General features: G+C 42.7%; 1 protein-coding gene across 1 annotated transcript in view; it reads right to left on the bottom strand.

Moving 5' to 3' along the window:
* The window catches only part of MEIS1 (Meis homeobox 1), a 107,268-nt gene that overhangs the window by 29,642 nt on the left and 54,406 nt on the right, over positions 1–23,220 (bottom strand). The window contains exon 8 of the mRNA XM_084261418.1: positions 20,540–20,685. Within this exon, the coding sequence (XP_084117544.1) occupies positions 20,540–20,685 (146 nt within the window). The remainder of the gene's footprint in view (positions 1–20,539; positions 20,686–23,220) is intronic.

The raw sequence follows: 23,220 nt of genomic DNA, 5'->3' as shown, positions 1-23,220 counted from the left end.
TGTAACCAGGGGATAAAAACGGCTCCCCTACACCCACACCTCCCTTTCCCCAGGCGATGGAAGGTTGCTGGATTCAGCGAGGTCCCTAATGTCAACCACCAGCTTTTAGGAGAGACCAGGAGCTTTAGGCTGATTTCCTGGGTTTATAGCACCCTTGGGAGCAGACATCAAGCAGTTTGGGCAGTTTTCTGCCATAAGCTTGGACATCTTTTCTCACAGAGGGACCAAGCAGTCATGCAAAGAGAGTTCAAGGCAACCACCACGTCAAGGTGCCAATCTCCAACGCCAAGACAAAGTAGGTTTACATTCGAACATCTCCTATTTAAATAAAAACCCAACGAACCACCAGCAAGGAAGGAAATGAAAAGATAAAGCTGCTATTTTGCAACGCCGCTTTGTTGGCATGGAAAGTCCTTGAACAGATGCCCCGTCCACCATTAAATATTCACAACGTATCCTTGTAAAAGAATAAAGCCCACTCAACTTATACGCAAAACCACAATGTGTTCTTCATAAATAAAGATGCATTTAAAGATCCAGGAGGGGAAAAAAATAGAGAAAAACATGAAGAGGGAAAAGGAAAAAAGCCCCAAGCCAGCGAAACACCGCCATTCGCCGAAGAAGCAGAGACTCTTGGAAGTAGCGCGCATTCTCTGGCGTTAATTTTCCCACTTAAATTACAGTGATGCTGCAGCCTCATCTCATTAGAGATCATTGTCCCCAGTAGACAGTTGTGTTTATGGGGGATTCTTGCTGTTCCACACCTGCTGCTCAGGTTGCTACGTGATAAAGCCTGCATACAAACAGCAGTCTTGAGGTTGCTGGACTGCAACTGATGAGCCCAGGCTAATTCAGGGGTGATTATGTAGTTTACTGGACCACTAAACCTCTTTAAGCTTGTAATTACTGCCTATTTGAGTAAAGAACATTCAAAAGCAATTCACTGCATCATGCCTGCCACAGCTGGAAGCAGGCTGCCAGCAGTCTGCAGGGACATTAAAATCTACGGGGACAGGGATTCGAGCACAGCTCGTAGGCACTGACGGTGGCAGCCAAGTGTGTTCACATTCCAGCTCACCTTTTCTGACCAGGCGTACTATTAAAGGTGCAATGAAAACTATAGAAAAGCAATAAAGATGACAAATAACGGGACATAATTGAAAGAACTGCATTTTAATGACTCTCCCCCTCTTCCCTCTCCCCTTATATTGGCTAAAAGAAAAGGAAAAAAAAATAAGCCTTTTTTGTCATGACAAGGGAAAGAAAGGGCCTTTTGCAAAAGGGAAAAGGCACTGCGTCAATGTGAGCGTTTCCTTTTGAAAGTTGGGGGCTTTCCTCGTGTTTCAAAGTTTTAAAAAGAATAAGTTTGCGTGTAAAGTGAACGCAAAGTCTTACTACATATTTGCACCGATGATGATGCAGAGGTATCGCAATCTTTATTAAATCCTCCTCACTTAAGTCTTCATGAAACCCCCCGCCAAAGAGTATCTCCAGACCTGGAAAAGGTAGAAATCCCCACTCTCATCGCTAGATCCCTTGCAAGCACAGGGAAATGTCCTAAGCCACCACTCTACAAAGCAACTCCACCCCGCACGGCCACACAAAAGTCAAGGTACAGGACCCCGCAACTGAGAAGGGGGTTTGGGGTTTTTTTAAATAATAAAAAACCCCCCCTGTGTTTCTCTTTTCCTTTTGAATTTTGACCCACTTGAGTCCCCATTTTCAAGTCTGCCCCTGCAGCTCTCAATGAGCAGGAAGTTATTTAAAAAGGCGCCTTGTTTTTTCACATAATTAGCAGATGTTGGGAGCAGGGTCTGGGGGAAGAAGAACAGATCAAATGGGACCTGTGACACAAGCAGAAAGGTTGGTAATGGGTCAGTAAACGAAGGTCTGGAGAGGATTGCTTCAGCAGAAATGGAGGGAAGTTGCCAACATTGCCCCCAAGCCCCAATGCCACACTGGCTTCCCTAGGAGCTCCAACGAGGTGGCAGTGCCTGTCCGCGTGGCTCCAGTCAGAGAGCTGGGTCCTCGCTGCCCTCCCTTCCTCCAGCCACTCCACAATGCCATCTCCCTGCTATTATACTTCCACGTGTGAGGTCTGCGTCGATGGGCCTAACGAGCCGCCCTATTAACTAACTGCATGAAATGTACTTTAAAGCCTCGCAGGACATTTGGAGATCCAGAATTCATCAGTGTCAGTTCCCTGTCCTGCTAACAACTGCTGCAGCTGCCCGGGAGAATGGTGTGGGGGGAAAAGCAAAAATAAACAAGGAAAATAAAATAAACCATTGCTATTGATATAATTAACCCTGGACTGAAGGTAAATTTAAGAGACAGGGCCTCTTTCTCACCTCATCTAATAAATTGTCTTGTTTTAGAAACACAGAGAACTCGTCTGTAGTAATATTCTCATTGGGGAGAGGAAAGAGGAAAAAAAAACCAAACCAGACCATGCACACGTGAGCATTCCACTGTTAACAAACATCAGTTTTTAAAGGAGAATAAAAAAGCATTCAGGAAGTTTATTCTTAAAAAGCATGTAAATTCCCAGCCACAACTAACCCCATCCGAGCTCCAAAGAACCACAGGCTTATATGTTATCCAGCCATCACTCTTATTAATATTCATTGGGCAGGTCTGCTTGCATTTTCATAAGCCTCGAAGGTGGCAAAGGAAACAATCAGAATTCTTTAACACACGGGCATTATCAATTCAACATCTGCCAAAGAGGAGCGCATACACATCTGAGGTTGAAATTCAAACGTAATTTACCTGGGCTAGAGCTGGGTTTCCCTTCCCAACACCCAGCAAGCTATTTCAGGCACTCTCACTTTACCTATCCCAGCTTTTACAACCCCGTAAGTTCACTCTCCATTATTTTTACTTTTAATACCAGAGTCCCTTGTAAATTATCCCCTTCGTTCCTTAGCTCTAATGAGTTCCCTTCTGCTAAAATAGCCCAAGTTCAGAAAGACTGCATACATGAATAATACAGCCAAGTTTTAACTTGGTAAACTTGACTAAGCAATTCTGCTTTCTGACTAGAGAATTCATTTCTCTACACCCATTTAGCGTGCGAAATCCCTTTGACTGGCTTCAGGGTGCGGACCTGTGCAGAAATACAGATTGTTTTCTGACCAAACTGGGCTAAAATTTAACTCTGAAAGGTGAATTAACAAGTCGCTGAAAGAAAACAACTGCTCTAATTAATTATTTACCCTACTTAGCAAAGAGACCCATCTGATAATGCTAATCAATTTAAGAATAGGAGACATGCATTCCCAGGATGATATTTAAATGCAGAAGGACGTGCACCAAAACCAGTGTGATTTATATCCCCTGAGAGCCAGGAAGCAGCACATCCGAATTCTTCCCCAAATCTCCAGATTCAACCCTAAAAGCATTTGCTCACGAGATCACTATGTATTGATTCCTGTCCCCGTAAAAATCTCATTTAAAAGGTTTGGATACTCTCCAGAATGTGACTCTTTCCTTTTGGCAACCTGCTTGGCCCAAGAAGGTCCTCCCATAAAAAAATAACCTTTTCTCCCTTCAAAGTCGGTGCAGCTCTTCACCAATTTCACCTGGCTTTCAAAAGCCTTTAAAGACCAAATTCACACAGAGTCAGCAGGACTGAACTTTGCACATTCATGGAGTGAGGCACATTCTGGGGCTCCATGGTGGCTGATGATGGGGAACAAGCCCTGAAATAGCAAACCTGTCTGTGCCTGGATAAGTTTAGATGAGGTGCAATGAACTCAGCCAAAGCATGGGGTGCCTAAAGGATTTGTCCTCATCTTTATAATGTGAGATCCTCAGTGGTGTCTTCTACAGGATGGTGGATGAGACCAGGACAGAGGTTTTTGGAAGGGGCTCTCCAAAAATTCCAAGAGAGTCAGGTGAGAAGCCAGTGCCCACCCCATCCCCAAGTTGAGCATCCCCTCTGTACTATCCTGCCTGGTCTCTTTTAAGGACTGAGCACATCGAGCACCGCGTACTTGTGGATGCCTCCACAGACACTGCCATAAAAGAGACAATCAACATATTTGGAAGCATATGCGTCGAGATAGCATGTCACTTTCACCACATTTATAATGTGTTGTCCATTGATAATTCGCGAGGATGATAACATATAATCAATTTGTTTAATACTAAGTTCAAAATCCTCCTCTCTGCTTCCCCCTCCTTTCTGAACAAAACACTTTTCCTTTAGAAAGACCTAAATGAAAGTAGCTAAAGACCAAAAAAATGTCACCACTAACAAGTTACAAAGTAAGAAAGAGCAACCAGGCACATTTGATCTTGTTCTATACGCAAACCTTTCTAAGATGACTGCTCCAATTAAAAAAAAAAAAAAACCAGAAGAGTAAAATTTATCATTTTGATGATATGAAATGATGAACTTGACTATTATATGCATATATTTTGTTTAATGGCTTCATTTATTTTAATAACAAAGAGAAACTAGATCTTTACAGATGAAAGCTTTATTTCATGGCTTCAGTGCAACTGGGATTTTTAAAATCTGTGATGTTAACCAAAATGTGATAATGGATGTTCTCAAGGGCCCTATTTTATAGCATTTTATGCAGAGCCAAACTATATGTGAGACATTACAAACATGATGTTTAGCCCTATTTTAAGAAAGTAGAACTGACTCCGGTGTCAGAGGCCCCTGTAATTGTTTTCCGTCTGCTTCTCGCTCCTCTGAACAGTTACTTGTGCTGCAAAGTCTGGCTGTAGAAATACTGTGACAAAGGCATTAGGTCTCTAAAATGATACTGAAAGGCAGTTTGTGGGATTTTGGCTGGGAGGGGACAAGAGCGATTGCAATGTAACTATGTTATCTGTAGCAGGCTGTCTTGAAGGGTCTGTTGACATCCAGAAGAAATGAGTCACAAAAAAGATGCTAAAAAAAAAAAAATCCCCTAACGTGCTAATTCTGCTACTGTTTTTATGTCAGTTAATTCCTAGGATAGAGATAATCAGAAACACCTCATCAAACTTGATCACGCTCTCAATCCTTCTGAAGAACTTCTCATCTACTCCACTTTCTTTTATTTTTACATTGGTAGATTGAAAACAGTTCTTTCAGACAACGGCAGCACTCATGTGTACACAGCATTAAGGATGCTCTTGTTTAATAAATTTTATGCGCTTATATACATTTTCACGCACACAGAGGTGTCCATGGCCATATGCAGGGGCAGTGTAGTATTGCAATACATTGTGCACCCCCAAAACCAGGGACCCAACCACCGTTCTGGGGACAGCAGCCCAAGATGGCAGCTCATGATTAATGGCTGTATCATCCGTGGCTCGGCGGCAGCAAGGCCCCGGGTCTGATCTGCCAAACATCCCCTTCGTCTGCAGCCGATCAGCAGATGTAAGCACATAGGCCCTGTCAGCTTGACATATCATTCCTACGACAATGTCAACGAGTATTAATGTTCAATTATCTGTCCTAGAAATAACCCTCGCCTTTACGCACTGTGTAGCTGGGCGCGTGGCACTGCGGTAATCCAAACGACAAGGGCAGAGATGCCCGCGCTCACCCGCTCACTGTGAGTTGGCTTCCCAACATCGTGATGACATTGCCTTGCGGTAGCGCATGGACGCCTTCCCCCTCCTTCCTCTCCCTGGTTGTTTTTTTTATTTGGAAGACATGTTGCAAGGACCTCAAAGACCTTTTTCCTCCTCTTCACATGTTGTATGTCACCCATGAGTATGCCAAGATAGGCTTGGAAAAGATGTATTTTTATTTCATGCCCATGCAGAACCACAAGGAGTTTGCTTTAACAGAGGGCCATAAGGCGGGCAGTACCTGGTGGGCTCTTTTTATGTCCCGTGCTCGGGTGTATACATATCATTTACCATCAACGCAAATGTCAACAGTAGCTCCTTCCAGGGCTGTGTCAAGATCAATTCAACCCCCAAGTGCAGGGCTGGAGCATTTGTCCAAATGAAACCTTACAGCTTCCCTTTGTTAAAGCAAGTTAAAAATAAGACACACCCCCCTTAGCAGAGAGATAATTTAAGCACGAGTTTATTCCTCACATCTTCTAATACAGTTGAAATATTAAAATTATCGATCAGGCCAAATTCAAATAGGAGCATAAAGCTTTCCAAGTCTTTCTTCTTTGAAATCAGACTTAGGGTCAAATTACTGCTTGTTTGAATAGGCTGCAATGGAGTTTGCATGATTTCTTTTTTGTTGTTGTTGTTGTTACTATGGCACAGCTTCCTTGAACTAACATTCAAAGGTTATCGGCTGTAAGTTATGCTTGCTAAGTCTTCTTATACAACTCATAATCAGAGGGAGGGAGTTGGAGGAAGCAGTGTGATAACCAGTGCCAGCTTTGAGATAAAGCCCTCCACCTAATCTCTGTTTATTTAGACAACCATCTAACCACAGCACCCGGCATAAAAACAAGCCAGGTGTACGGCTAAGGGAATTTCTCCTGCCTTATCGTGACTGCATTATATTTTTGGGCAAAGGGAAGCACAGTCTTTTTTCTTTTTTTTTTTTCTTTCCAGATAACTTTGAAAATTTAAATAATCCTATGGTTTGAGGTGTAGATGTTTGGATTTGCACAGCTGGCTGGGGTTTTTTGCTTTGTTTTGTTGGGAGGGGAGGTGATGCTAACAAAGCCCATTTTATTCCATGCTTTTGTAATCCTGGAGGTTTTGGAGGAAAAGTTTTTGCTGTATCACATTTAAGAATGAAGATCCTTCTTTGAAATATTTCCTACCAGAGGGGATTCAGGGAGTTTGGAACAAATACACCTACTGTGGGATCAAATAGGAACAAACTGAGTAGTGTTTTTAACATATTTCACCCTAAAGGGCAGACAGAGGGTCAGATGCCCAGCACACCTCCACGGCAGCAGCGCCGAAGCTGCTTTTCCAGCCCTGAAGCTGCTTTTCCAGCACGGATGCCAAAATAGAAAAGCTCTGGCAGGTCAGGCCACAAGAAGCAGCACTGTAAGGCATCTGGCTGAAGGATAACTGAGCCTCCCTCCAGCTTCAGTGGCAATATTAAACTGCAGTGGGAAGCTTGCACGGCAGCTGATGGCTCTATTTCTCCTGCTGTGTGAGCCCAAAGTTGACGTATTCAAACTCATTTTTACCGTCTTGGGTTTTCTTTTTTTCCCCCTCTGATAAGTCACCCCAGTGTTTTAGCCAATCATTTTAGATAGGGGAAATGAGGAATGTTGCTGAGTGCCAGTTTTTTTTGGTGCAAGATGAATAACCCCAAGGAGCAACTTACACTGAGTCCCAGGCTCCTGTCAGCCCTATAATTGATGATGTTTTCACTGTAAGGGGTGGGGACTGGGACACATTAAGGCTCAATAGGGGAAGTAAACGGAGTGAATTGACTCAGCAACTGTGCCTTTTACCATGGCTTCTAATAAGGATAAACTGATTACTGCCAAATGTACTTTAGCATCAGGGGGAGGGTGGGGGGAAATAAATCGATCTGCTGAGAGGAAATAAATGCCATACCAGAAGGTTTTCTAAAAAGTGAACTTTTTCTATTCAAAAGTGTAGGTGCATGTTTCAGCGGCACGTTGCTGCTGCTTTCTGAGCTGCCACTAAACCAAAAATGAATTTGCAGCCTTAAAATGCATCCTAAAGATGAGCGCTGCAAAATGATCGCTACGAAGCCAACGAGGCTGTCTTCTAATCTCGCCCTCAAATGACTTTGATAACAAAGAGGTGCACAGCAATGCTCAGGCTGTATTTCAAATGCCGACTTTATGTCAGCATCTTTTGATGTTGACTGGGAGAGCGGATGCTCCGCTTCTGCACTAGGCAGTGAGGAAAGCAAGCGGGCAGCAGCCCGGGTTGCCAGGGGTGACTATGGAGCCGACAACCCCGGGATCCAGCAAAAGCCACCCTGATTGATGGCTTCTGGGTTCCCGCTGACCTTTGATCCCTTCTGGTTTGGCCGGGAACAAAAGAGCCTGTTCACCAGGGCCCCTTGCACATATATTTAACGAAAGCGGTCATCACCTAAATGCTGATTAATATGTTTGCTTTACGTGTGGTGGGAGGAGGACCGTGGCCATCCTGTGCCACCATGCAGGTAAGTGCCAGGCTATAAAAACAGAACATATCTTAGTTTGTGTGTCACACAAAATAAATCAAGGAAATCCACCATGTGGGACATAAAAAAAATGACTAAAACAGGTAAAGACAATTTTTGTCACCGATGCAGGAAGTTGTCAAGGCTGGCAATGGTGCCAGGAGCGATTTTCCCGCTTCCCCAAAAACCTGTATGGAGTTTCTGTCATGAGAGATTTGGTGCTGCTCTGACACCAAGGGCCATCAGCAGCTTGAACGCGCTGCCGCAATGATGCTGCTGGCTACGGCAACCATGAAGGATGCTGTCCAACCCTCAGCAGCAACTTTCATCGCCGCATATTGTCACCATAGCAATGAATCTGGATGCAGGCAAATGACAAGGGTCTGTCATCACTCAGCCCCGGCCTGACAGCCTTCAGCACCAGTCGCTCTCATCCAGCCTCAATACGCAAATATGTCCTCAACGGGCCCAAAAGTAATAATCTGCCCTTCTGCAATGTCATCGTTTTGCCAGCGCTCCCAGTAGCAGCTCTTACACCCCATGGGGATGCTTTGTTTCATTCCCCAGCAAGTTTTCAAGCTTTAGGGAAAAGAAAAAGCAAGGAAGGGAAACCAGAAAGGAGACAGTGGTACCCAGACTTCAAATATCAGCGATAATCAAGGAACAACAACAACAAAAGAAATCTGTCACATAAATGGCAGTAAAACAGCAGAATTAATGCTTGAAAGAATATGACAACACTTTCCATGCAAAGGCTTCAACAGGGGACAGGAATGTTATTGCAGAAGTCTCGAGCTCCCTTCAATATTAAAGACAGGAGTTGTATATAACATGCATCACAGAAACAGGCATCTGGGGTGAAGTCAGGATAACTGGCAAGGTATGCCAGGCTGTCACCATCAGCAAACATGCTGCTCTGCCTTCACGCCAACACCAAAATCAGGGGGCCCAGCTCTTTTCACAGTCCTCCTGCCAGAGATGCCACAAAGAGACAATTAACTTGGTCTACTTCCCCGCTGCCTTGGTGGAAGTGCAGCGAGAAATGACAGGAATCAGAGATGGCAAACACTATCTCATCTAGAGCTAGTCTGCCTGGTTGGATTAATCATAACATCTCTATTTTGGGAGAATTTCTGCACGGGGTCAGTTTTTACTCATCCCGCCCATGCAAACTCACCCCTTCCAATTGCGGAGCACGCAGAAGATGGTGAGAAAGATTTGACTTGGTGGTTACCTTACTTAGCTCATCTCAACCACGCACTTCGTATTTCACTTTGTGTTTAGTCATACAGAATAACCCAGTTTAACAGTGACCCTATGTATCACGCAAGCCCTCTCACCATTTAGAAAGCCGCCTGTTAATGATATTTAATTTAGTCTCGCTTATATGCTACATTTGCTAGTGAACACATTGGCTACATGGCTCTTATTTAACACGTCCACCGTACCCCCGTAGCACGCAACACGCTCGCCAGTCCGCGGCAGCCCTGGAAAGACAATTCACCGCTTGAACATTTTTAATCCTGATTTACCATTCCAGAGAAACAGCTATGCAACTAATCTTCCAGGACAAATGTAATGCCGAAGAACTAAACTGAAACGTATAAATTCCATATATGCTTAAAAATATTATTGTCTGTAATTTAATATAACAATATTTCTAGGCCTATAACCTTGCACGCAGAGGCAATTTCCCAAGCATTAATACTTAAATGGGTCATATGCACCACATCTGTCATTCTGTCCTGAAGTCTATGAGGCACAACCAAGACTCTGCAAGCCTATTGATTTTTCTAGCATTTGCTTTAATTTACTTAACCATTGAGAAATCCATCAGTACATAAAGGGCAACTGTCCATTACTGCCTCTTTCCCCTAATTTTTTTTGCTAAATATTTCCCCTTAAATCGCTGTGTGTTTACAGTGTAAAAATGAATTCAGGAAGTGCTCACACCTGTTTCTGTTCAGTAACTGCTGCACTGAGGTATATGTAATGTGCTTAAAGATAGAATAAATATCTAGACATTATTACATCTGTGTGCAAAGGGTGGTAAATTAGATCCTAATTACATTAACAGGGATTCTGCCTCCCAGCTTAAATTTTACATGAGCACTCTGTAAAAATCCAAAAGCTCTGCTGTGGTTTCTTTACGAGCTGGTGATTACAGCTACTTCCTATGCGGTCACTAAATATTCTGTTTACAAATAAATGAAGAAGCTTTGAGCCAACTTGCCAGGGTAATAATCCATGGTTGTTTTTTTTTTTTTTTCCCCCAGCAAACCTTTACCACATAAGCATGGCAACAATCAGAAGCCCTGGCTTCATCTAATTACTCTATCACATAATTTCACAAATTGCCTTTTCACTGGGGAGCCAAGTGCAAAACACGCTCACAGTGGGATTTCAGGCAGCAGCTTTCATTTACTACTCATTTCTTGTTAAATTAAACACAAAAACACCAGTTGTGCGAAAGAAGTCAAAAAGAATGCTTGCAAATGAGCCAGACAAGTGTATCTTATATTTATACCATTCACACAAAATAGCTCATTGGCAAGCTGGATTTTTAATGGCACCATTATCGCCTTTAACCCTTTTAAAGCCCAGTGTGAGGCTGGTAACTCGATCATCCTGACCAAACTCAACACAGTGAAACAGCATAGGGCAGCCCATCGGCCTTATTAGCCAGTGTGGCATCCTTTAGTTAATAACTGGCGGGATGAGGTGGCATGCACTGAGACTCCGCCTCCACGTCACCAGTCCAGCTTTCTGGGGGTTTAATGGGAAACCACCCAGAGTAGAATTCGGCCCATGAATTCCTGGGTATTACACCCACCTTATTCAAGGCAGGGACAATCTCCCAAATAGATAGAGTGGGATTTGGAAGTGTAATTCCTATTTCACCCCGGTGTGGCCCGCTGAGGTGCGGGGGAGCCAGTGGGACTCAGGGCCAGACCCCTGCTAATTATCTGAGTGCTAACAAGGCAGGATTGCAAGCTGCCGCTGAGGAACACAAATTATTTTGAAAATAATTGCACCCAGTGTACCATCGCCGGTGGAAGTGAACCAGAGGTTACGCTGCTCTAAGATGACATTTTTTACATCAACAAGTACAAAACTAAAACACAGCCATTAGTAATTAAAGCTGTTCCTTTTGTAGCACCAGAGCCAGTAGGTCAGGTACCGTTTTACATCAGAAACCAGGCCTTGATGGCTGTAGATTTGCCAGCATTATCTGCGCAGGGAGAAAAAAAAACATTAGCAGCAGCTGTCTGTGTGCCTTGACATTGAAAATCCTATTCATACAGACAGGTGGAGTAATTTAAAAGCCAATGTGGTGCAATTTTGATGCAACTAATGCCACTGTTTACTAAAACGCCGCCATTACTGCTGTTTATGAAAACATTACTAAAATTGCATTTTATTCATAAGAATCCTAAGATTCTGATTATTACCAGCTTCAAAATTATCCTGCCCCCAACTGCAGTTTACGACCCTCCAGGGTTTACAACATGCTGCACCAATAGATCCATGCTCAGGTTTCGACAGCAAAATCAAGGGTTTATCCCCCTTGCTATTCCCACACAAGCACAGCGCAACTCCCAAATCAGTGCAAAGTTCCCAGCAAACAGTAGAGTTCTGCCAGTCAATCCATTAATTAGCCAGATTCATCTAATATAGCATTTACCTTCCCAAAAATATCACGTAGGGATGCAAAAACCTAGGCTGACATTATTATGGGTTGCCTAGGAAGACGTTTTGCTTCAAAGTTGACTTTAGGTAATGAACAGACCGTGTCACCTATGGCAGAGTCCCACCATTTCCCTCTTGAGTTCAAAGTCCTTGAAAAATCTCTGTATCATGAACAGCCCTGTGGTCTGACTAGCCAAACTGAAGTGTATTTTCAGTATTTTAAAAATATTTTACTATTTTCTGGGCAGAAGTTTCTGGTTCATAAAGCAGACGATGCAGTGGGAAGTCTCCCAGACCTTGCCTTATTAAAATGATGGCCCACCACTGAAGTGAAACGAGTACTTTACTAAATACTATGGCTCTAAATCAGGCAATGATGCAAAAGGCGAGGTAAATTAGATAACCACATATTAACTTAAACTCTTTTCTGCCTACTTACCTTCTCTCTACACATATATTTAGCATTGCTGTAGCTTATAGGGTGAGGAGCAAAAGTGAGCCTCATCAATACATTTGTTCATATGTTTAAAAATGGATGTTCAGCTGAGCATTTTGGGGGAAAGGATGGCATTTCCTGTGGAAATTTTTTAACTTTCCATCACCAAAAAATTCCACATGCAATGTTTTTTGTGGGTAATTTCGATGGACTGACAGTAAACCTAACGAGTTAGCATTCGGAATTGGGGCTTCTTGAATATATGCAACAAGAAAAACGTGTGAGCTACAACAGTGCAGATCCTGCATTAACTGAAGGTAGATACATTAAAAAGGCAACAAAACTTTACAATGGGGAAAAACAACCCAGCTCACTTCTCCTGCCTGTCCTGGAGCAACAAACACTGTATTCACCACAATATTACAGTGTCAGTTCATGCAGATAAGGGTTAAGTTCACACAAGCAGATGCAGGATACTCCATGCCAGAGAAAGGGAATGCATCTTACTCAACCTGATGCACCACTTCCAAATGTGACCCTGTTTGAAAGGCAGCTTATCTTACACCGCAGATTAACACATCTCATCAGATATGCGCCCAACTGGTTTGGTGCCTCATATTTTGGCACTTTACCTGATCTGATTAAGTCACTTGCTAGCTTACACGGGTGCACTGTGAAACTCCTTCAAGAGTTAGGAGACTGCCAATAAAAAAATTAACGCTGGCACTTATATACATAAGCATATCTGAGAATCAACATCGGCTCTTTTGTAGCAACTGTGCTAGAGGACAAGCTAAACAAACAACTAATAATGAACAACTGAGCCCATGAATTTATTCTCATTTCCTGCTCACCCACTGCTTGCCAAGATACTGTTGTTGCCTTTGGTGTACTTAGTATTTCAAATCATTTGCCAAAATATTTCCACGGATACTTCCAGATTTACAAATTGGTGGTCAGACTTTTCCCTTCCCCTCTCCCCCTTTTAAAATGTAATCCTTGAATCTTGCACATCTGCTTTGACTGCAGAAAGACAGTACGTCACGTAACACATTTCTGTGTCTTGACTGGAGGAGGCTAATTTCAAAAATTAAGTTGCACGTACAAAATATCACAGCTGCAAATATAAAAAGAAAGGAGAGGGTGGAGAAGAAAGCAAAGCATCTACTGTTGACTTAAAAATTCTTATTACTGCAAACATTCTTGCTGGTAAACTCATTTCCCAGAATATTTATGCAAACAAAAGGAGTTCTAGTACAACCAGAGCAAGTGTAATTTAACATCTGAATTAATGTTTATCATGTTTCAACTTCCCAGTATTCCCTCGCTTCTACTCAGATGTGAAATTCTTCTGGTGTGTAAATACTAATGTGTTTCAGCAGCTTCCAAATAATTCAAATTCTTTAATGTGCTGGTGGCTTCCACGTTGGTACAACAGTGCCTCCAAGGTGGAAAATGGAGGAAATAGGGAAAGAGATAAGATAGCCCTCAGGGAACAGACACTCACTCTCTAAAATCTAGCCCAAGCTGTTGGCTACCTTCTGATTTCAACCAAAATATGTCCCTGGACCACTCTTCTTCCTGAGGCCCACAAGGAGTCCCAGGTGAGATATCTCATACTTCACAGTTTAAAACAACACGATGGTTGTCTTCACCAGAAATAAGGCTGCATTGCAGATCGAAAAAAACACATTGTAACTACACTACACTTCCGAACACAAGCATAGCCTCTGTGAAGAATCCGATTTTCTTGAATCAAATTACTAAAGCACCCTATATTCTTCCTTTTGAGTCTAAACTCAAAGATCTGTAGCATAGCTCAGCACTGGTGACTCAATCTACAGGTCAGCAAGAAATCTCCAAACACGAGACACAGGCTTTCTAAGAAATCATGAAAAGAGAGAAACAGCAGCATTGCTAAGGGTATCCCCCAAAACCCAACAGTTTTCTTTAAAAGTGGCAACACTCGACCATGTTAGAAAATGGGCCAACCCTTGGAGGCTGGACAGCAAGTCAAAGCAATAAATTTGAGAAAGATTAAAGAAGATGCTGAAGGTTTTGACAATCAGTGTCCTCCATCAAACTCTGGGAGAGTTAAGAAGCTAATTCAAACTGAGTTACCTAAATCCTGTTTATCCTCCTTTCTGGATCTCTCAATTCAATTCTGACAGAGCCTCTGAATAATTATCTTCTCCCATAATAACATTCCCCATTTTCTCCTGTTGAAGACAACTGCCACAGCACCTCTACTAGCAGAGAGAAGCATCTGAACATCCCCTCATCGTGAGTTATTTGCACCAACCTGTGATGGATGGTTTTGCTCGCCACTCTGGCAAGGAGCCCTGGCTCTCACCTTCCCAGCTGAGGGGATGGCAGTGCACAGGCGACTGGAGGCGAGCTAAAAATGCCTGACTTTTCCCAGGAATCTGGGACAGCTGGCACTAAAAAGTCTTGCAGATGTGGAAGAGAGATTTTTACAGCTTCGCCCACAATGAAATCAAGTGAAAGAGGAGACTTGCGTAGTTGGGATAAAGGGAGGGAGCGTGACCCCCACCCCCCCATTCTCAGTCCAATATATGGAAATATGACCCCTATTACACAGAAGAGCTCCAGGAACCCTCTGGCATTTTGCAGAGGAAGTTATCAATTGGTGGAGGATGGATAGTCATTGTAAATTGTAATTTTGGGGGTGTGTGTTTTGTTTTAGTGCCTCCAAACCCTCTTGACAGTAAAGCAAAGAAAATTCTTGTGGGCTTTAGCCAATCATTTCCCCTTTTCATGCTTCCAGCAGCCTAGTTTTGTACTCATCTGCCCTTTCACTATACTCCTTTCCAAAACCGGACAAGCATACTGCTCAGTGTATAGACAGGGATCCAAATTAACCCCACACTCCTCCTCCCAAGGCAATATCTCATAACAACATAGGGATGAAAGGAGACCTGAAATCCACTTGTTTCAACATTAAAAAGTTGCTAGCTTGTAAAATATTAAAAACTTAGAGAATTAAGCTGTGTAGCAGTATTTTTCTATCAGAAAAAACATCCTTGAAGCAATGGAGACTATTTTTCCTTGGTAGGTCCCAATACAAAGTTCCTCCTTCAGAAAACCAGTATCCAAATAAATTATTTGACGCAAATAAGACCTTAGCCAACAAGATTGCATATAGCTTATTAAAAGTTTGATAGAATGGCATGAAGCAATGAACAGAGATTCAAAATCCAGATACATAACAGAAAAAAACCTTTCACTTTTCCTGTAAAGTCAGTGTGTTTCAGCAACGTCTTTACTTTCTGCTTAGTCTCTCATTTCAGTAAGATTTAACCTCTTAAGGAAATTGTTTTAAAAGCAGTTAAAAATAATGATTAAATTATAGGATTTACATGAAAGAAATCCTTGGCCCACTCATTTTTTTTAAATCATGGTAATTTGTTTTTTAAAAGGTGTTTGAAGTCCTTGAATCTACCTCTTGGCACCATTAAAAGGAAAAAAAGTCGTTTATAATCCCCTAATGTGCTTAAATAAAGCCTTCAATAGTTTAAATTGTTATTAAACATCTTTTGGGATTATAATTTTATGGCTTTTTTTTCCTGATTAGATGATGAACGTGAAGATCATCAAATACTCATCATATAACAAACCAATTACATCGCATAATCCCCAAAATGAGGTTTGAATCCCAACATTTTAAATTAAGCTGGATTTAAAGGATGCAGAGAATTCACAATGAGCTAACAAAACACTGGAAAAGACACTCTTCAAACTCCTTTCTTCTAATTTTGAACCAAAATGTACCATCACTGGGACAAAAGCATCATATGGATGGAAGCACAAACTAATCCTGTTGCCACAATTAAATTTACACAGATCTGGTTGTAGGCAAGATTTATTTTTTCCCCTTCCCCTTCTCAAAGCTTTTCCCTTCTTTTGCAATCCCTGCTGAGAGCTATACATTACAGTGATTTGCTTGAAAAACGGTGGTGAGATCTGATCCCTGACCATTAACTGATCCAAGAAATAATAATAATTATTTTATTTTTCTTTAAAAGAGGGCCTGTAAAACATTGCTGTGCTGCAGCATACCCCTAAATTATCCTTTGGGCACCTTTTCTAGAGCTCAGTTCCAGCACGGGACTGGTTCAACCCAATCCTTCCTCTAGACCCTGTCATGACATTTGATGTTCAACTGATGCAATCCCACATGCCTCCCCTCATTTTTGACTTAACTTTTACAGTTTGGGGATGTTCTCATCTCCTCATCAAACTATTAGTACTGCCTTATTACTTCTTTTTTTCCCCCACATAGTAACAGGATATTCTTTCTTCCACAAACTTACAGTGAAATTCTAAAACCAGATTTTACAAACCTCAAAATTTACAGGTTGCTCTCATAATCTACTATCAAAAACTTCAAAAAGATCCATGGGTACATTTTGCCTAACTAATGGCCAACCTAAGCATCTCTTCCAACTTCAGTGACAGGTCAGAATAGCGAACAGGTAAAAATCAATCCTGCACAGTCCTAAGTCTGATCACCAGTTTTGCTACTGTTTTAGTTGAATTTGTTGGCGTCATTATTCTAAGGGGAAGGAGTGCGGGGCAGGGGAGGCAATTGAATGAATTTATGCCCTGAAGTGTTTCAGAGCACATGCAGAAGGACAGCGCTTGCCTACCCTTTGGGCATAAGCCAACTCAGTCTTGCATACCAGTCAGAATAAAGGGGAAGGGGGGGGCTTCAGCCTGACACTGAGCAGGAACTATTGCCCCAACACTTCAACAACCACAGTTTGAATTTTCCTCCTAAGTGAGAAGCGAGAGCTAAGGGACAAACTTTAGCAAATGAATCCAGTACACAGAGCAAGACTTAATACTCTTGGAGCTGGAATAACTGCACAGAAGGAATAAAACCAGCCTATACGCTTTTAAAAGATTATATTAGTCCAGCATTTATTTTAAATCTTTCCAACCATTAATCATTAGTATGACAGACACAGCAATTACTGTCTATTTTGTTTAATTCCATGTCACTGATGTGTATTAATATTACAATTGTGAAGAAAAAAAAATTGCCTTTGAAAAGGAGGGCTCCTAAATAACACCCCAATTATGAAGCACCAGCGGTCAAGGGGATGCTGGATTTTGTGCTTCACCGTGGCTCGTTTCTTCTCTGCCATTTCCCGGATGGGAAAGTGAAGGCAGGTTAAGTGCTGGGGGCAAAAGCGAGGTATCGCCTGCCCTGACATGTCCCCTGCCTGAACACAACCACCTCCCTATCTTTCTTCACGTTTAAAGGAGGATCTTGTGTCCACCCTAGGGAAGAAGACCAAATTCACTATTAATATATAAGTAAATGATGTGGGGTTTCTAGTTCCCTCAGCTGACTACTCAGGATGACCTCCCCTCCCACAGTGAGAAGACCTGCTGGGGACACTGTTGTGCCCATGTGTAGGGTTATTAGAGCAGTTATTAGGCCCAGACACCTTCATAAATGAACTGGAGTCTATATTCCTTTAGCCTTTCACCCTTCTACTCCTCAGCTGTCACTGCAGCCATGATTTGGACCTGGGTTGTCTTTCTTTGCAGAGGACAGTAACCCAGGCGGCTTATTCAACACATTACATCAATCTGGTGATGACTACAGTGTTGACTCTTCCCGTGTAATCAATGTACTTGCCTGGAGGATCTCTTCCCTCCATATACAAGACCCACTGCTCTTCTGGATGCACAAGTTCCCTGGTGCCTCCTCACTCCAGCAAGAGTGTGCACAGATGAAGCACTGGTTGGAAGAACCTACAATGTTGTCCAGCCATGTTTTAATTTTGGGAAAATGTCCATGACCCCAGCTAGAATCAATCTGAAAGGTCTGACCCAAGGTCCTAGCTGAAGAAGTCTGGACTGGGTAAACCAATTCTGCTTTGTTGAATTGATCAGAAAAGCCTGGAGGTACCCTGATACTGCTATAAGGAGAGAAAGCTGTCCTGTCATAAATCTGTATGCTTCACCTGGCTGGGCTAGTTCTTCACAGGGGATGGGGGATTTTTAAAGCAAGCTTTAGCTTAGTGCTGCAAGGTAGAAAATGCAGCAGCTTCATTGCACAAGTCACGGATAAGTTCTCTTTGTATTTGAGCCTTCCAGAAGAAGAGACCACCTTACAAGCAGATGTCCAGATTGTGTCTCCCAGAGGCAGCTCTGCGCCAAGCTCCCCAGGCACTCTCACCTTCTCTTTTGCACACCATTACTGCAGAGGAGAGGAGTGAAAAGCCACTTGCACTGAACACCTAACCTGGAAGAAGCAGTGACAGGGTCCATTCTTTGGTCCTGTGGCTGTGCATAAAGCCAGCTGCGTGGTCAGGCCAAGCCCAAGTAGCTAAATGTTCAACGCAAGGTGATTCCTGTCCTGAGCAGTTTCGGGAGTCAGGGCTGCTACCTTCTGCCATGTTCCCAGAAATGGGATGGAGGATGGTAGCTAGCCCAGGCTAAGGGAATACTGGAGACTGCTCATTCAGCTCAATGGGACAGACCCTCATGTTCCTGTGCCTGCGTGATGTTTAATCCGCTAACACAAACACAGCAACAGGCCACCTCCAGGACAAGATACTAACCAGGAAAAGATACTAACAGTATTAATGGCAGTAACATACACCACTTAATTTGTAATTCCTCAGCTGGGAATTACGGGCACTGCCATGCAGTTGTTCCGTGTCCTCTAGTGTGCCTTGTCCTGATTGCAGAGCTTCCAGAGCATCTCCTCAAACCAGAACCTAACTGAGTTGTGTCAGGCTGGTGCCACCATCACTGCCAGCACAGCATGCCTGGACCATTTTGGAGGCAGATGTCCTTAACCTCACATCCACCTGCAGTGACACACCAGGTGTCAGCTTGTTTTGGGCATGGACCTAGAATCAGGGAGCCACCAAAGCCAAAGGGGACCTTAGCCTTGGGGAGCAGTGAGCTGAAGGCACCAAGGACAGGGCTAAGGAGCTGGCAAAGCTGGGGAATGGCTGACATAGAGTCTGCCAGAGAGAGATTAACTTGGAGATAGCCAAAGTCCTCTCCAGCCTCAGAGGAGTAGCACTCCAGCATGAAGGGTCATTCATACCAACCCAGGGCAATGGAGGGCAGGATTCCCTGCCTGATCCCCGTGCTGACAAGAGTCATGGCAGATATCTGGTTTCTTGGCTCAGTTGGGGGACAGAGGAGCAATGTGTGCGACTGCTTCCTCCAGTTTAAAAGTATAACCTTGGCAGGGCTCCCACCAGGACTGGTGAGCTGGCTGGCTTCTGGTTTCATCCTGATCCCAACTACAGGCAGAGAAGAGAGTTAACCACTGGGATTAGAGTTCTTTCCTACCATCCGTAGACCCCCAGGTATCTGTCACCTGGCCCTTATCCTCCTGGCACAGAAAAAACTCAGGCAGAAACTCTGGGGCCAAAGGCCCACGTCACCACAGTGGATGGAAACACAGTGACAGATCACCACAATTTGATGAAAAAAGGAGAATGGCATTAGAAACACTTCTCTAAATACTAACGTTAGAAAGTGTTGCACACAGTATAAACTCTTGAAAGAAACTCCAGCATCCATTTTAACACCACACATGTGTCCAGAGCTTTTATTTCTAATCCCAGGGAAAAAAAAAAATACAGGTAGCTGTGGCAACAGAAATAGCTACACATCCCCCCCACCCCTTTATAACATTAAATACAGGGGTAACTTACACTCTGGGAATGAGAACTCTCAAAGAACAAAAATATACTTTGCTATTAAACCAGATACATTCAGACCTTTCATCATGAAGCTTCTGATGATCTCTGACAAACATCTGAATAAGGTCTTTGTTTGCTTTTTGCTTTGTTTTTAATCTCCCCAATTATTTTCCGTGGCTCTCTGGAGCACAGAACCTGAGGCTGAGCGCTGCTCTCTGCTCCGAAGCAGCGATTCCCACATGAGCTAAGGGGAGCTGCAGCTGTGCGAGCAGCGGGGCAGGACAGGTCTCCGAGGTTATTAGTATAAGCTTAGTCACACTTTGCAGTGACGTCCTGTTAACAACTGCGACTGGAACCAAAAATATTGTAATAACAAAAAAAATAAAAATTAAAAAAGTCTAAAAACAACACACACAAAAAAACCCAAAACCATAAAAACATATGCTCCGTGCTCTTCCCCTGGCATCTAGCAAATGAGGCAACAACAACAACAACACTGCTCGGCAAAGTTCCCTGAGCTGCCTGTCAGTAACATCATACGTACGTTTTGCTTTCTATGACTACTACAACTATGACATTTTCCATGTTTTATTTTGCATATGTGATCTAGAGTTCACTTACTGTTAGATGCTGGAACAGCCATGCCCTCATGATATTTGTGGCTACTTTGGGAAAGATGCCACGCTTTTTATGTCGCTTTTTGTCCTTATCTGGATCATCATCATCACCTGTGCTGGGGGAAGCTACACTGTTGTCCAAGCCGTCACCTGTAAATATAGTGAATCAAATTTTGACTTATGCTACCTTTATATACTTCAGCCGAAGCCTGGCTTTGGGTATAAACTGCATGAATATTTAAATGAGGTATATAAATTCTTTAACACCATAATTCACCAGGGGTTGAAGGGATGGGGAGGAGGGAAGAGACATGGGGAGAGGGAGGGTCTCAGGACTGTTGTTTATCCTGAAGGACAGCATGGCCATTTCTGCCACCAAAACCCAAACCAAAAAGTGCTTGAAAAATAAAAAAAAATTAAAAATTGCAAGCATCCAGCTTGCAAAGGTGGAAATGGTGGCTTTTCTTCACACTAGGTCACTTCCCAAAACTTCATCCCAATCATCTACTTTGATTGAGATGGCAATTAAGAAAGTATCGATGGTGTCCTATCCCCATGACTGTCCTGAGCTGGGATGTGAAAAGCAGGGTGAATGCAGCTGTCTTTCAACATCATATTCTCTCCCCAAATTCAGAAACAAACAGAGGATTGGGGTATCGCTTACATTAGGTCTTTTATAGATATCCAACTTCCCCTGAATTTTTGATGGGAGGTGGGTAGCTAACCAGCCTCTCCTCTTCCCAGCCCCAGCCAAAAGAAATTCATACTGGGATAAAGAGGTACCAATTTGACACACACCATAGGAATTGACACCCTGCTTTGTGCCAGCGTGCCATATCCATGATAGGTGTCTGGTCCCGTCAAACAACAACTGATCCAGAATGAATTTCCTTAATGCAGAGAAGGTCTTAGACAGTTCTCATCACATTTACAACATCTCTACAGGAGGATGTAATCATGTAGCAGCCAGCTTGGCTCTAGGCTGACGGGCTAGTGAGCAAAGGAAAACAAAAGTTGCAGTGCCCAGCCAGTTTGCATGCAATTTTTGTTTCAAACCCTGAAAGCAGTTTATAAACAAGTCCACAGAGCAAATCAGTCTTTGCATTCTCTGCATGTGGGTTGAACAGTATATCCTGGCTCCCAAAGACACTGTATTTGTAGCAACATGGAGTTGCAATGTTATTAGGGGGGTGCTTTTTATACCCCCGGGCAAGAATGATCAAGAAAGTCATCTGAATTAGACTAAATCAAAACTATCTCTGTCAGGAATTAAATTTTTAAAAAAAAAAAATTTAAAGGATGTAGACTGTCAAAATTATGATTTGATAAACAGCTTTCAGCACCAAAAAAAAATAGTTATTACTAGTGTTGTATTTTTAGTACCTTACTGACCATGGCAAATTTATAATTGTCCTTATGACTTAGCCTGTGTTTTTAATGAAATGATAACCTGGGGTAGTTATAGAAACAAACAAGATGTCTATGAAGAAATCAAATATCCGACAAATTCTTTGAAAGCCCAGTATGTAAAAAAGGGCTTTTATACAGAGAAGCAATTCACCATATAAAATAATAATTCATAAAAGAAACATGAGCAAAGGAAACAACTCAACAGCATTTAAAATTCCGTGGGCTAATCCACTTTCTGTCTGCGAGAGGCAAACAAGGAAAAGAAAAGTATTACGCATTCGTTGATTAAAAATGAAAAGCTTCTAACCTAATGACACTGCCTTTCACCACCTCCCTGCAATCGTGCACCCACCCTCTCCCCCACACACACACCCCTTTTTTTAAAAATACACTCTCTCCTCATTTCAAACCCCCTTCAGATTAATTTAGCAGGCATCGCCTCTTGCCTGACGGGAGGAGGACTCATTGATAATTTATGGAAATATCTACTATAATCCAAGGGAGATGACTTTTTTTCCAGCTTTGTGCATCAATAGATAATCAAGGCCTTCAAGCAGCCTTAGCTTCCCATTACCTCGGGCAAGAGAATTCCTGAAAGCATGCCTCCGGGGCACCTGAATTATATCCTCCATTAGGGGAGGAAAAGCTTTCTGCATTCCACCTATAACACTCCCCAGAACCTTTCCTGTTTATTTCTGCTGTATGAAAGCAGAAGCATTAGGAACAGGATTTTTTAAGTGAAGACTTATGTAGATACAATGGAGAAACCTTTCAAGCGCGAGCCAGATCACCTCCTTCAATCCCTGGCGGTGACCTATCCCAAATAAAAGGTTTCTGTTACATCATTAGCTCAAGCCAAAAACAGCCTTGGCTTAATGCACAGTTTGTTCTTCCTACTGTTTTTAGGCAAATACTGCTACTTTACTCCCATCTGGGAGGGAAATTACACTGCTGGGCTGTAATCTAAGACAAGATTTTCATTGGAAGCAAATGCTTTCAATCCAGTGTAAATACTGGTGCATGTTCAGAAAAGCCTAAAACAATAAACCCTGGCCCTGTCCGACACAAGTTTGAGAAAGTGAAAGGCACGGGGAGAGGATAAGAAAGCACCCGGCTATCCTAACAGCAAATGCTTCGCTAGAGTTTTATAAGTTGTTTAACCTCTTCCACTTTTTTTTAAATGGAAAATTGATCCCTTTAAAGACTGAAACCACAGAGAGAAGTCTAAATGGTCAATTGTGGATTTTAGTATTTCCATCTACTTTGCAACTTGAT

The sequence above is a fragment of the Gallinula chloropus genome (assembly GCF_964237585.1).
Source record: "Gallinula chloropus genome assembly, chromosome: 3".
In the NCBI taxonomy this organism is placed as follows: domain Eukaryota; kingdom Metazoa; phylum Chordata; class Aves; order Gruiformes; family Rallidae; genus Gallinula; species Gallinula chloropus.
This window is presented reverse-complemented; position numbering and strand designations above follow the sequence as displayed.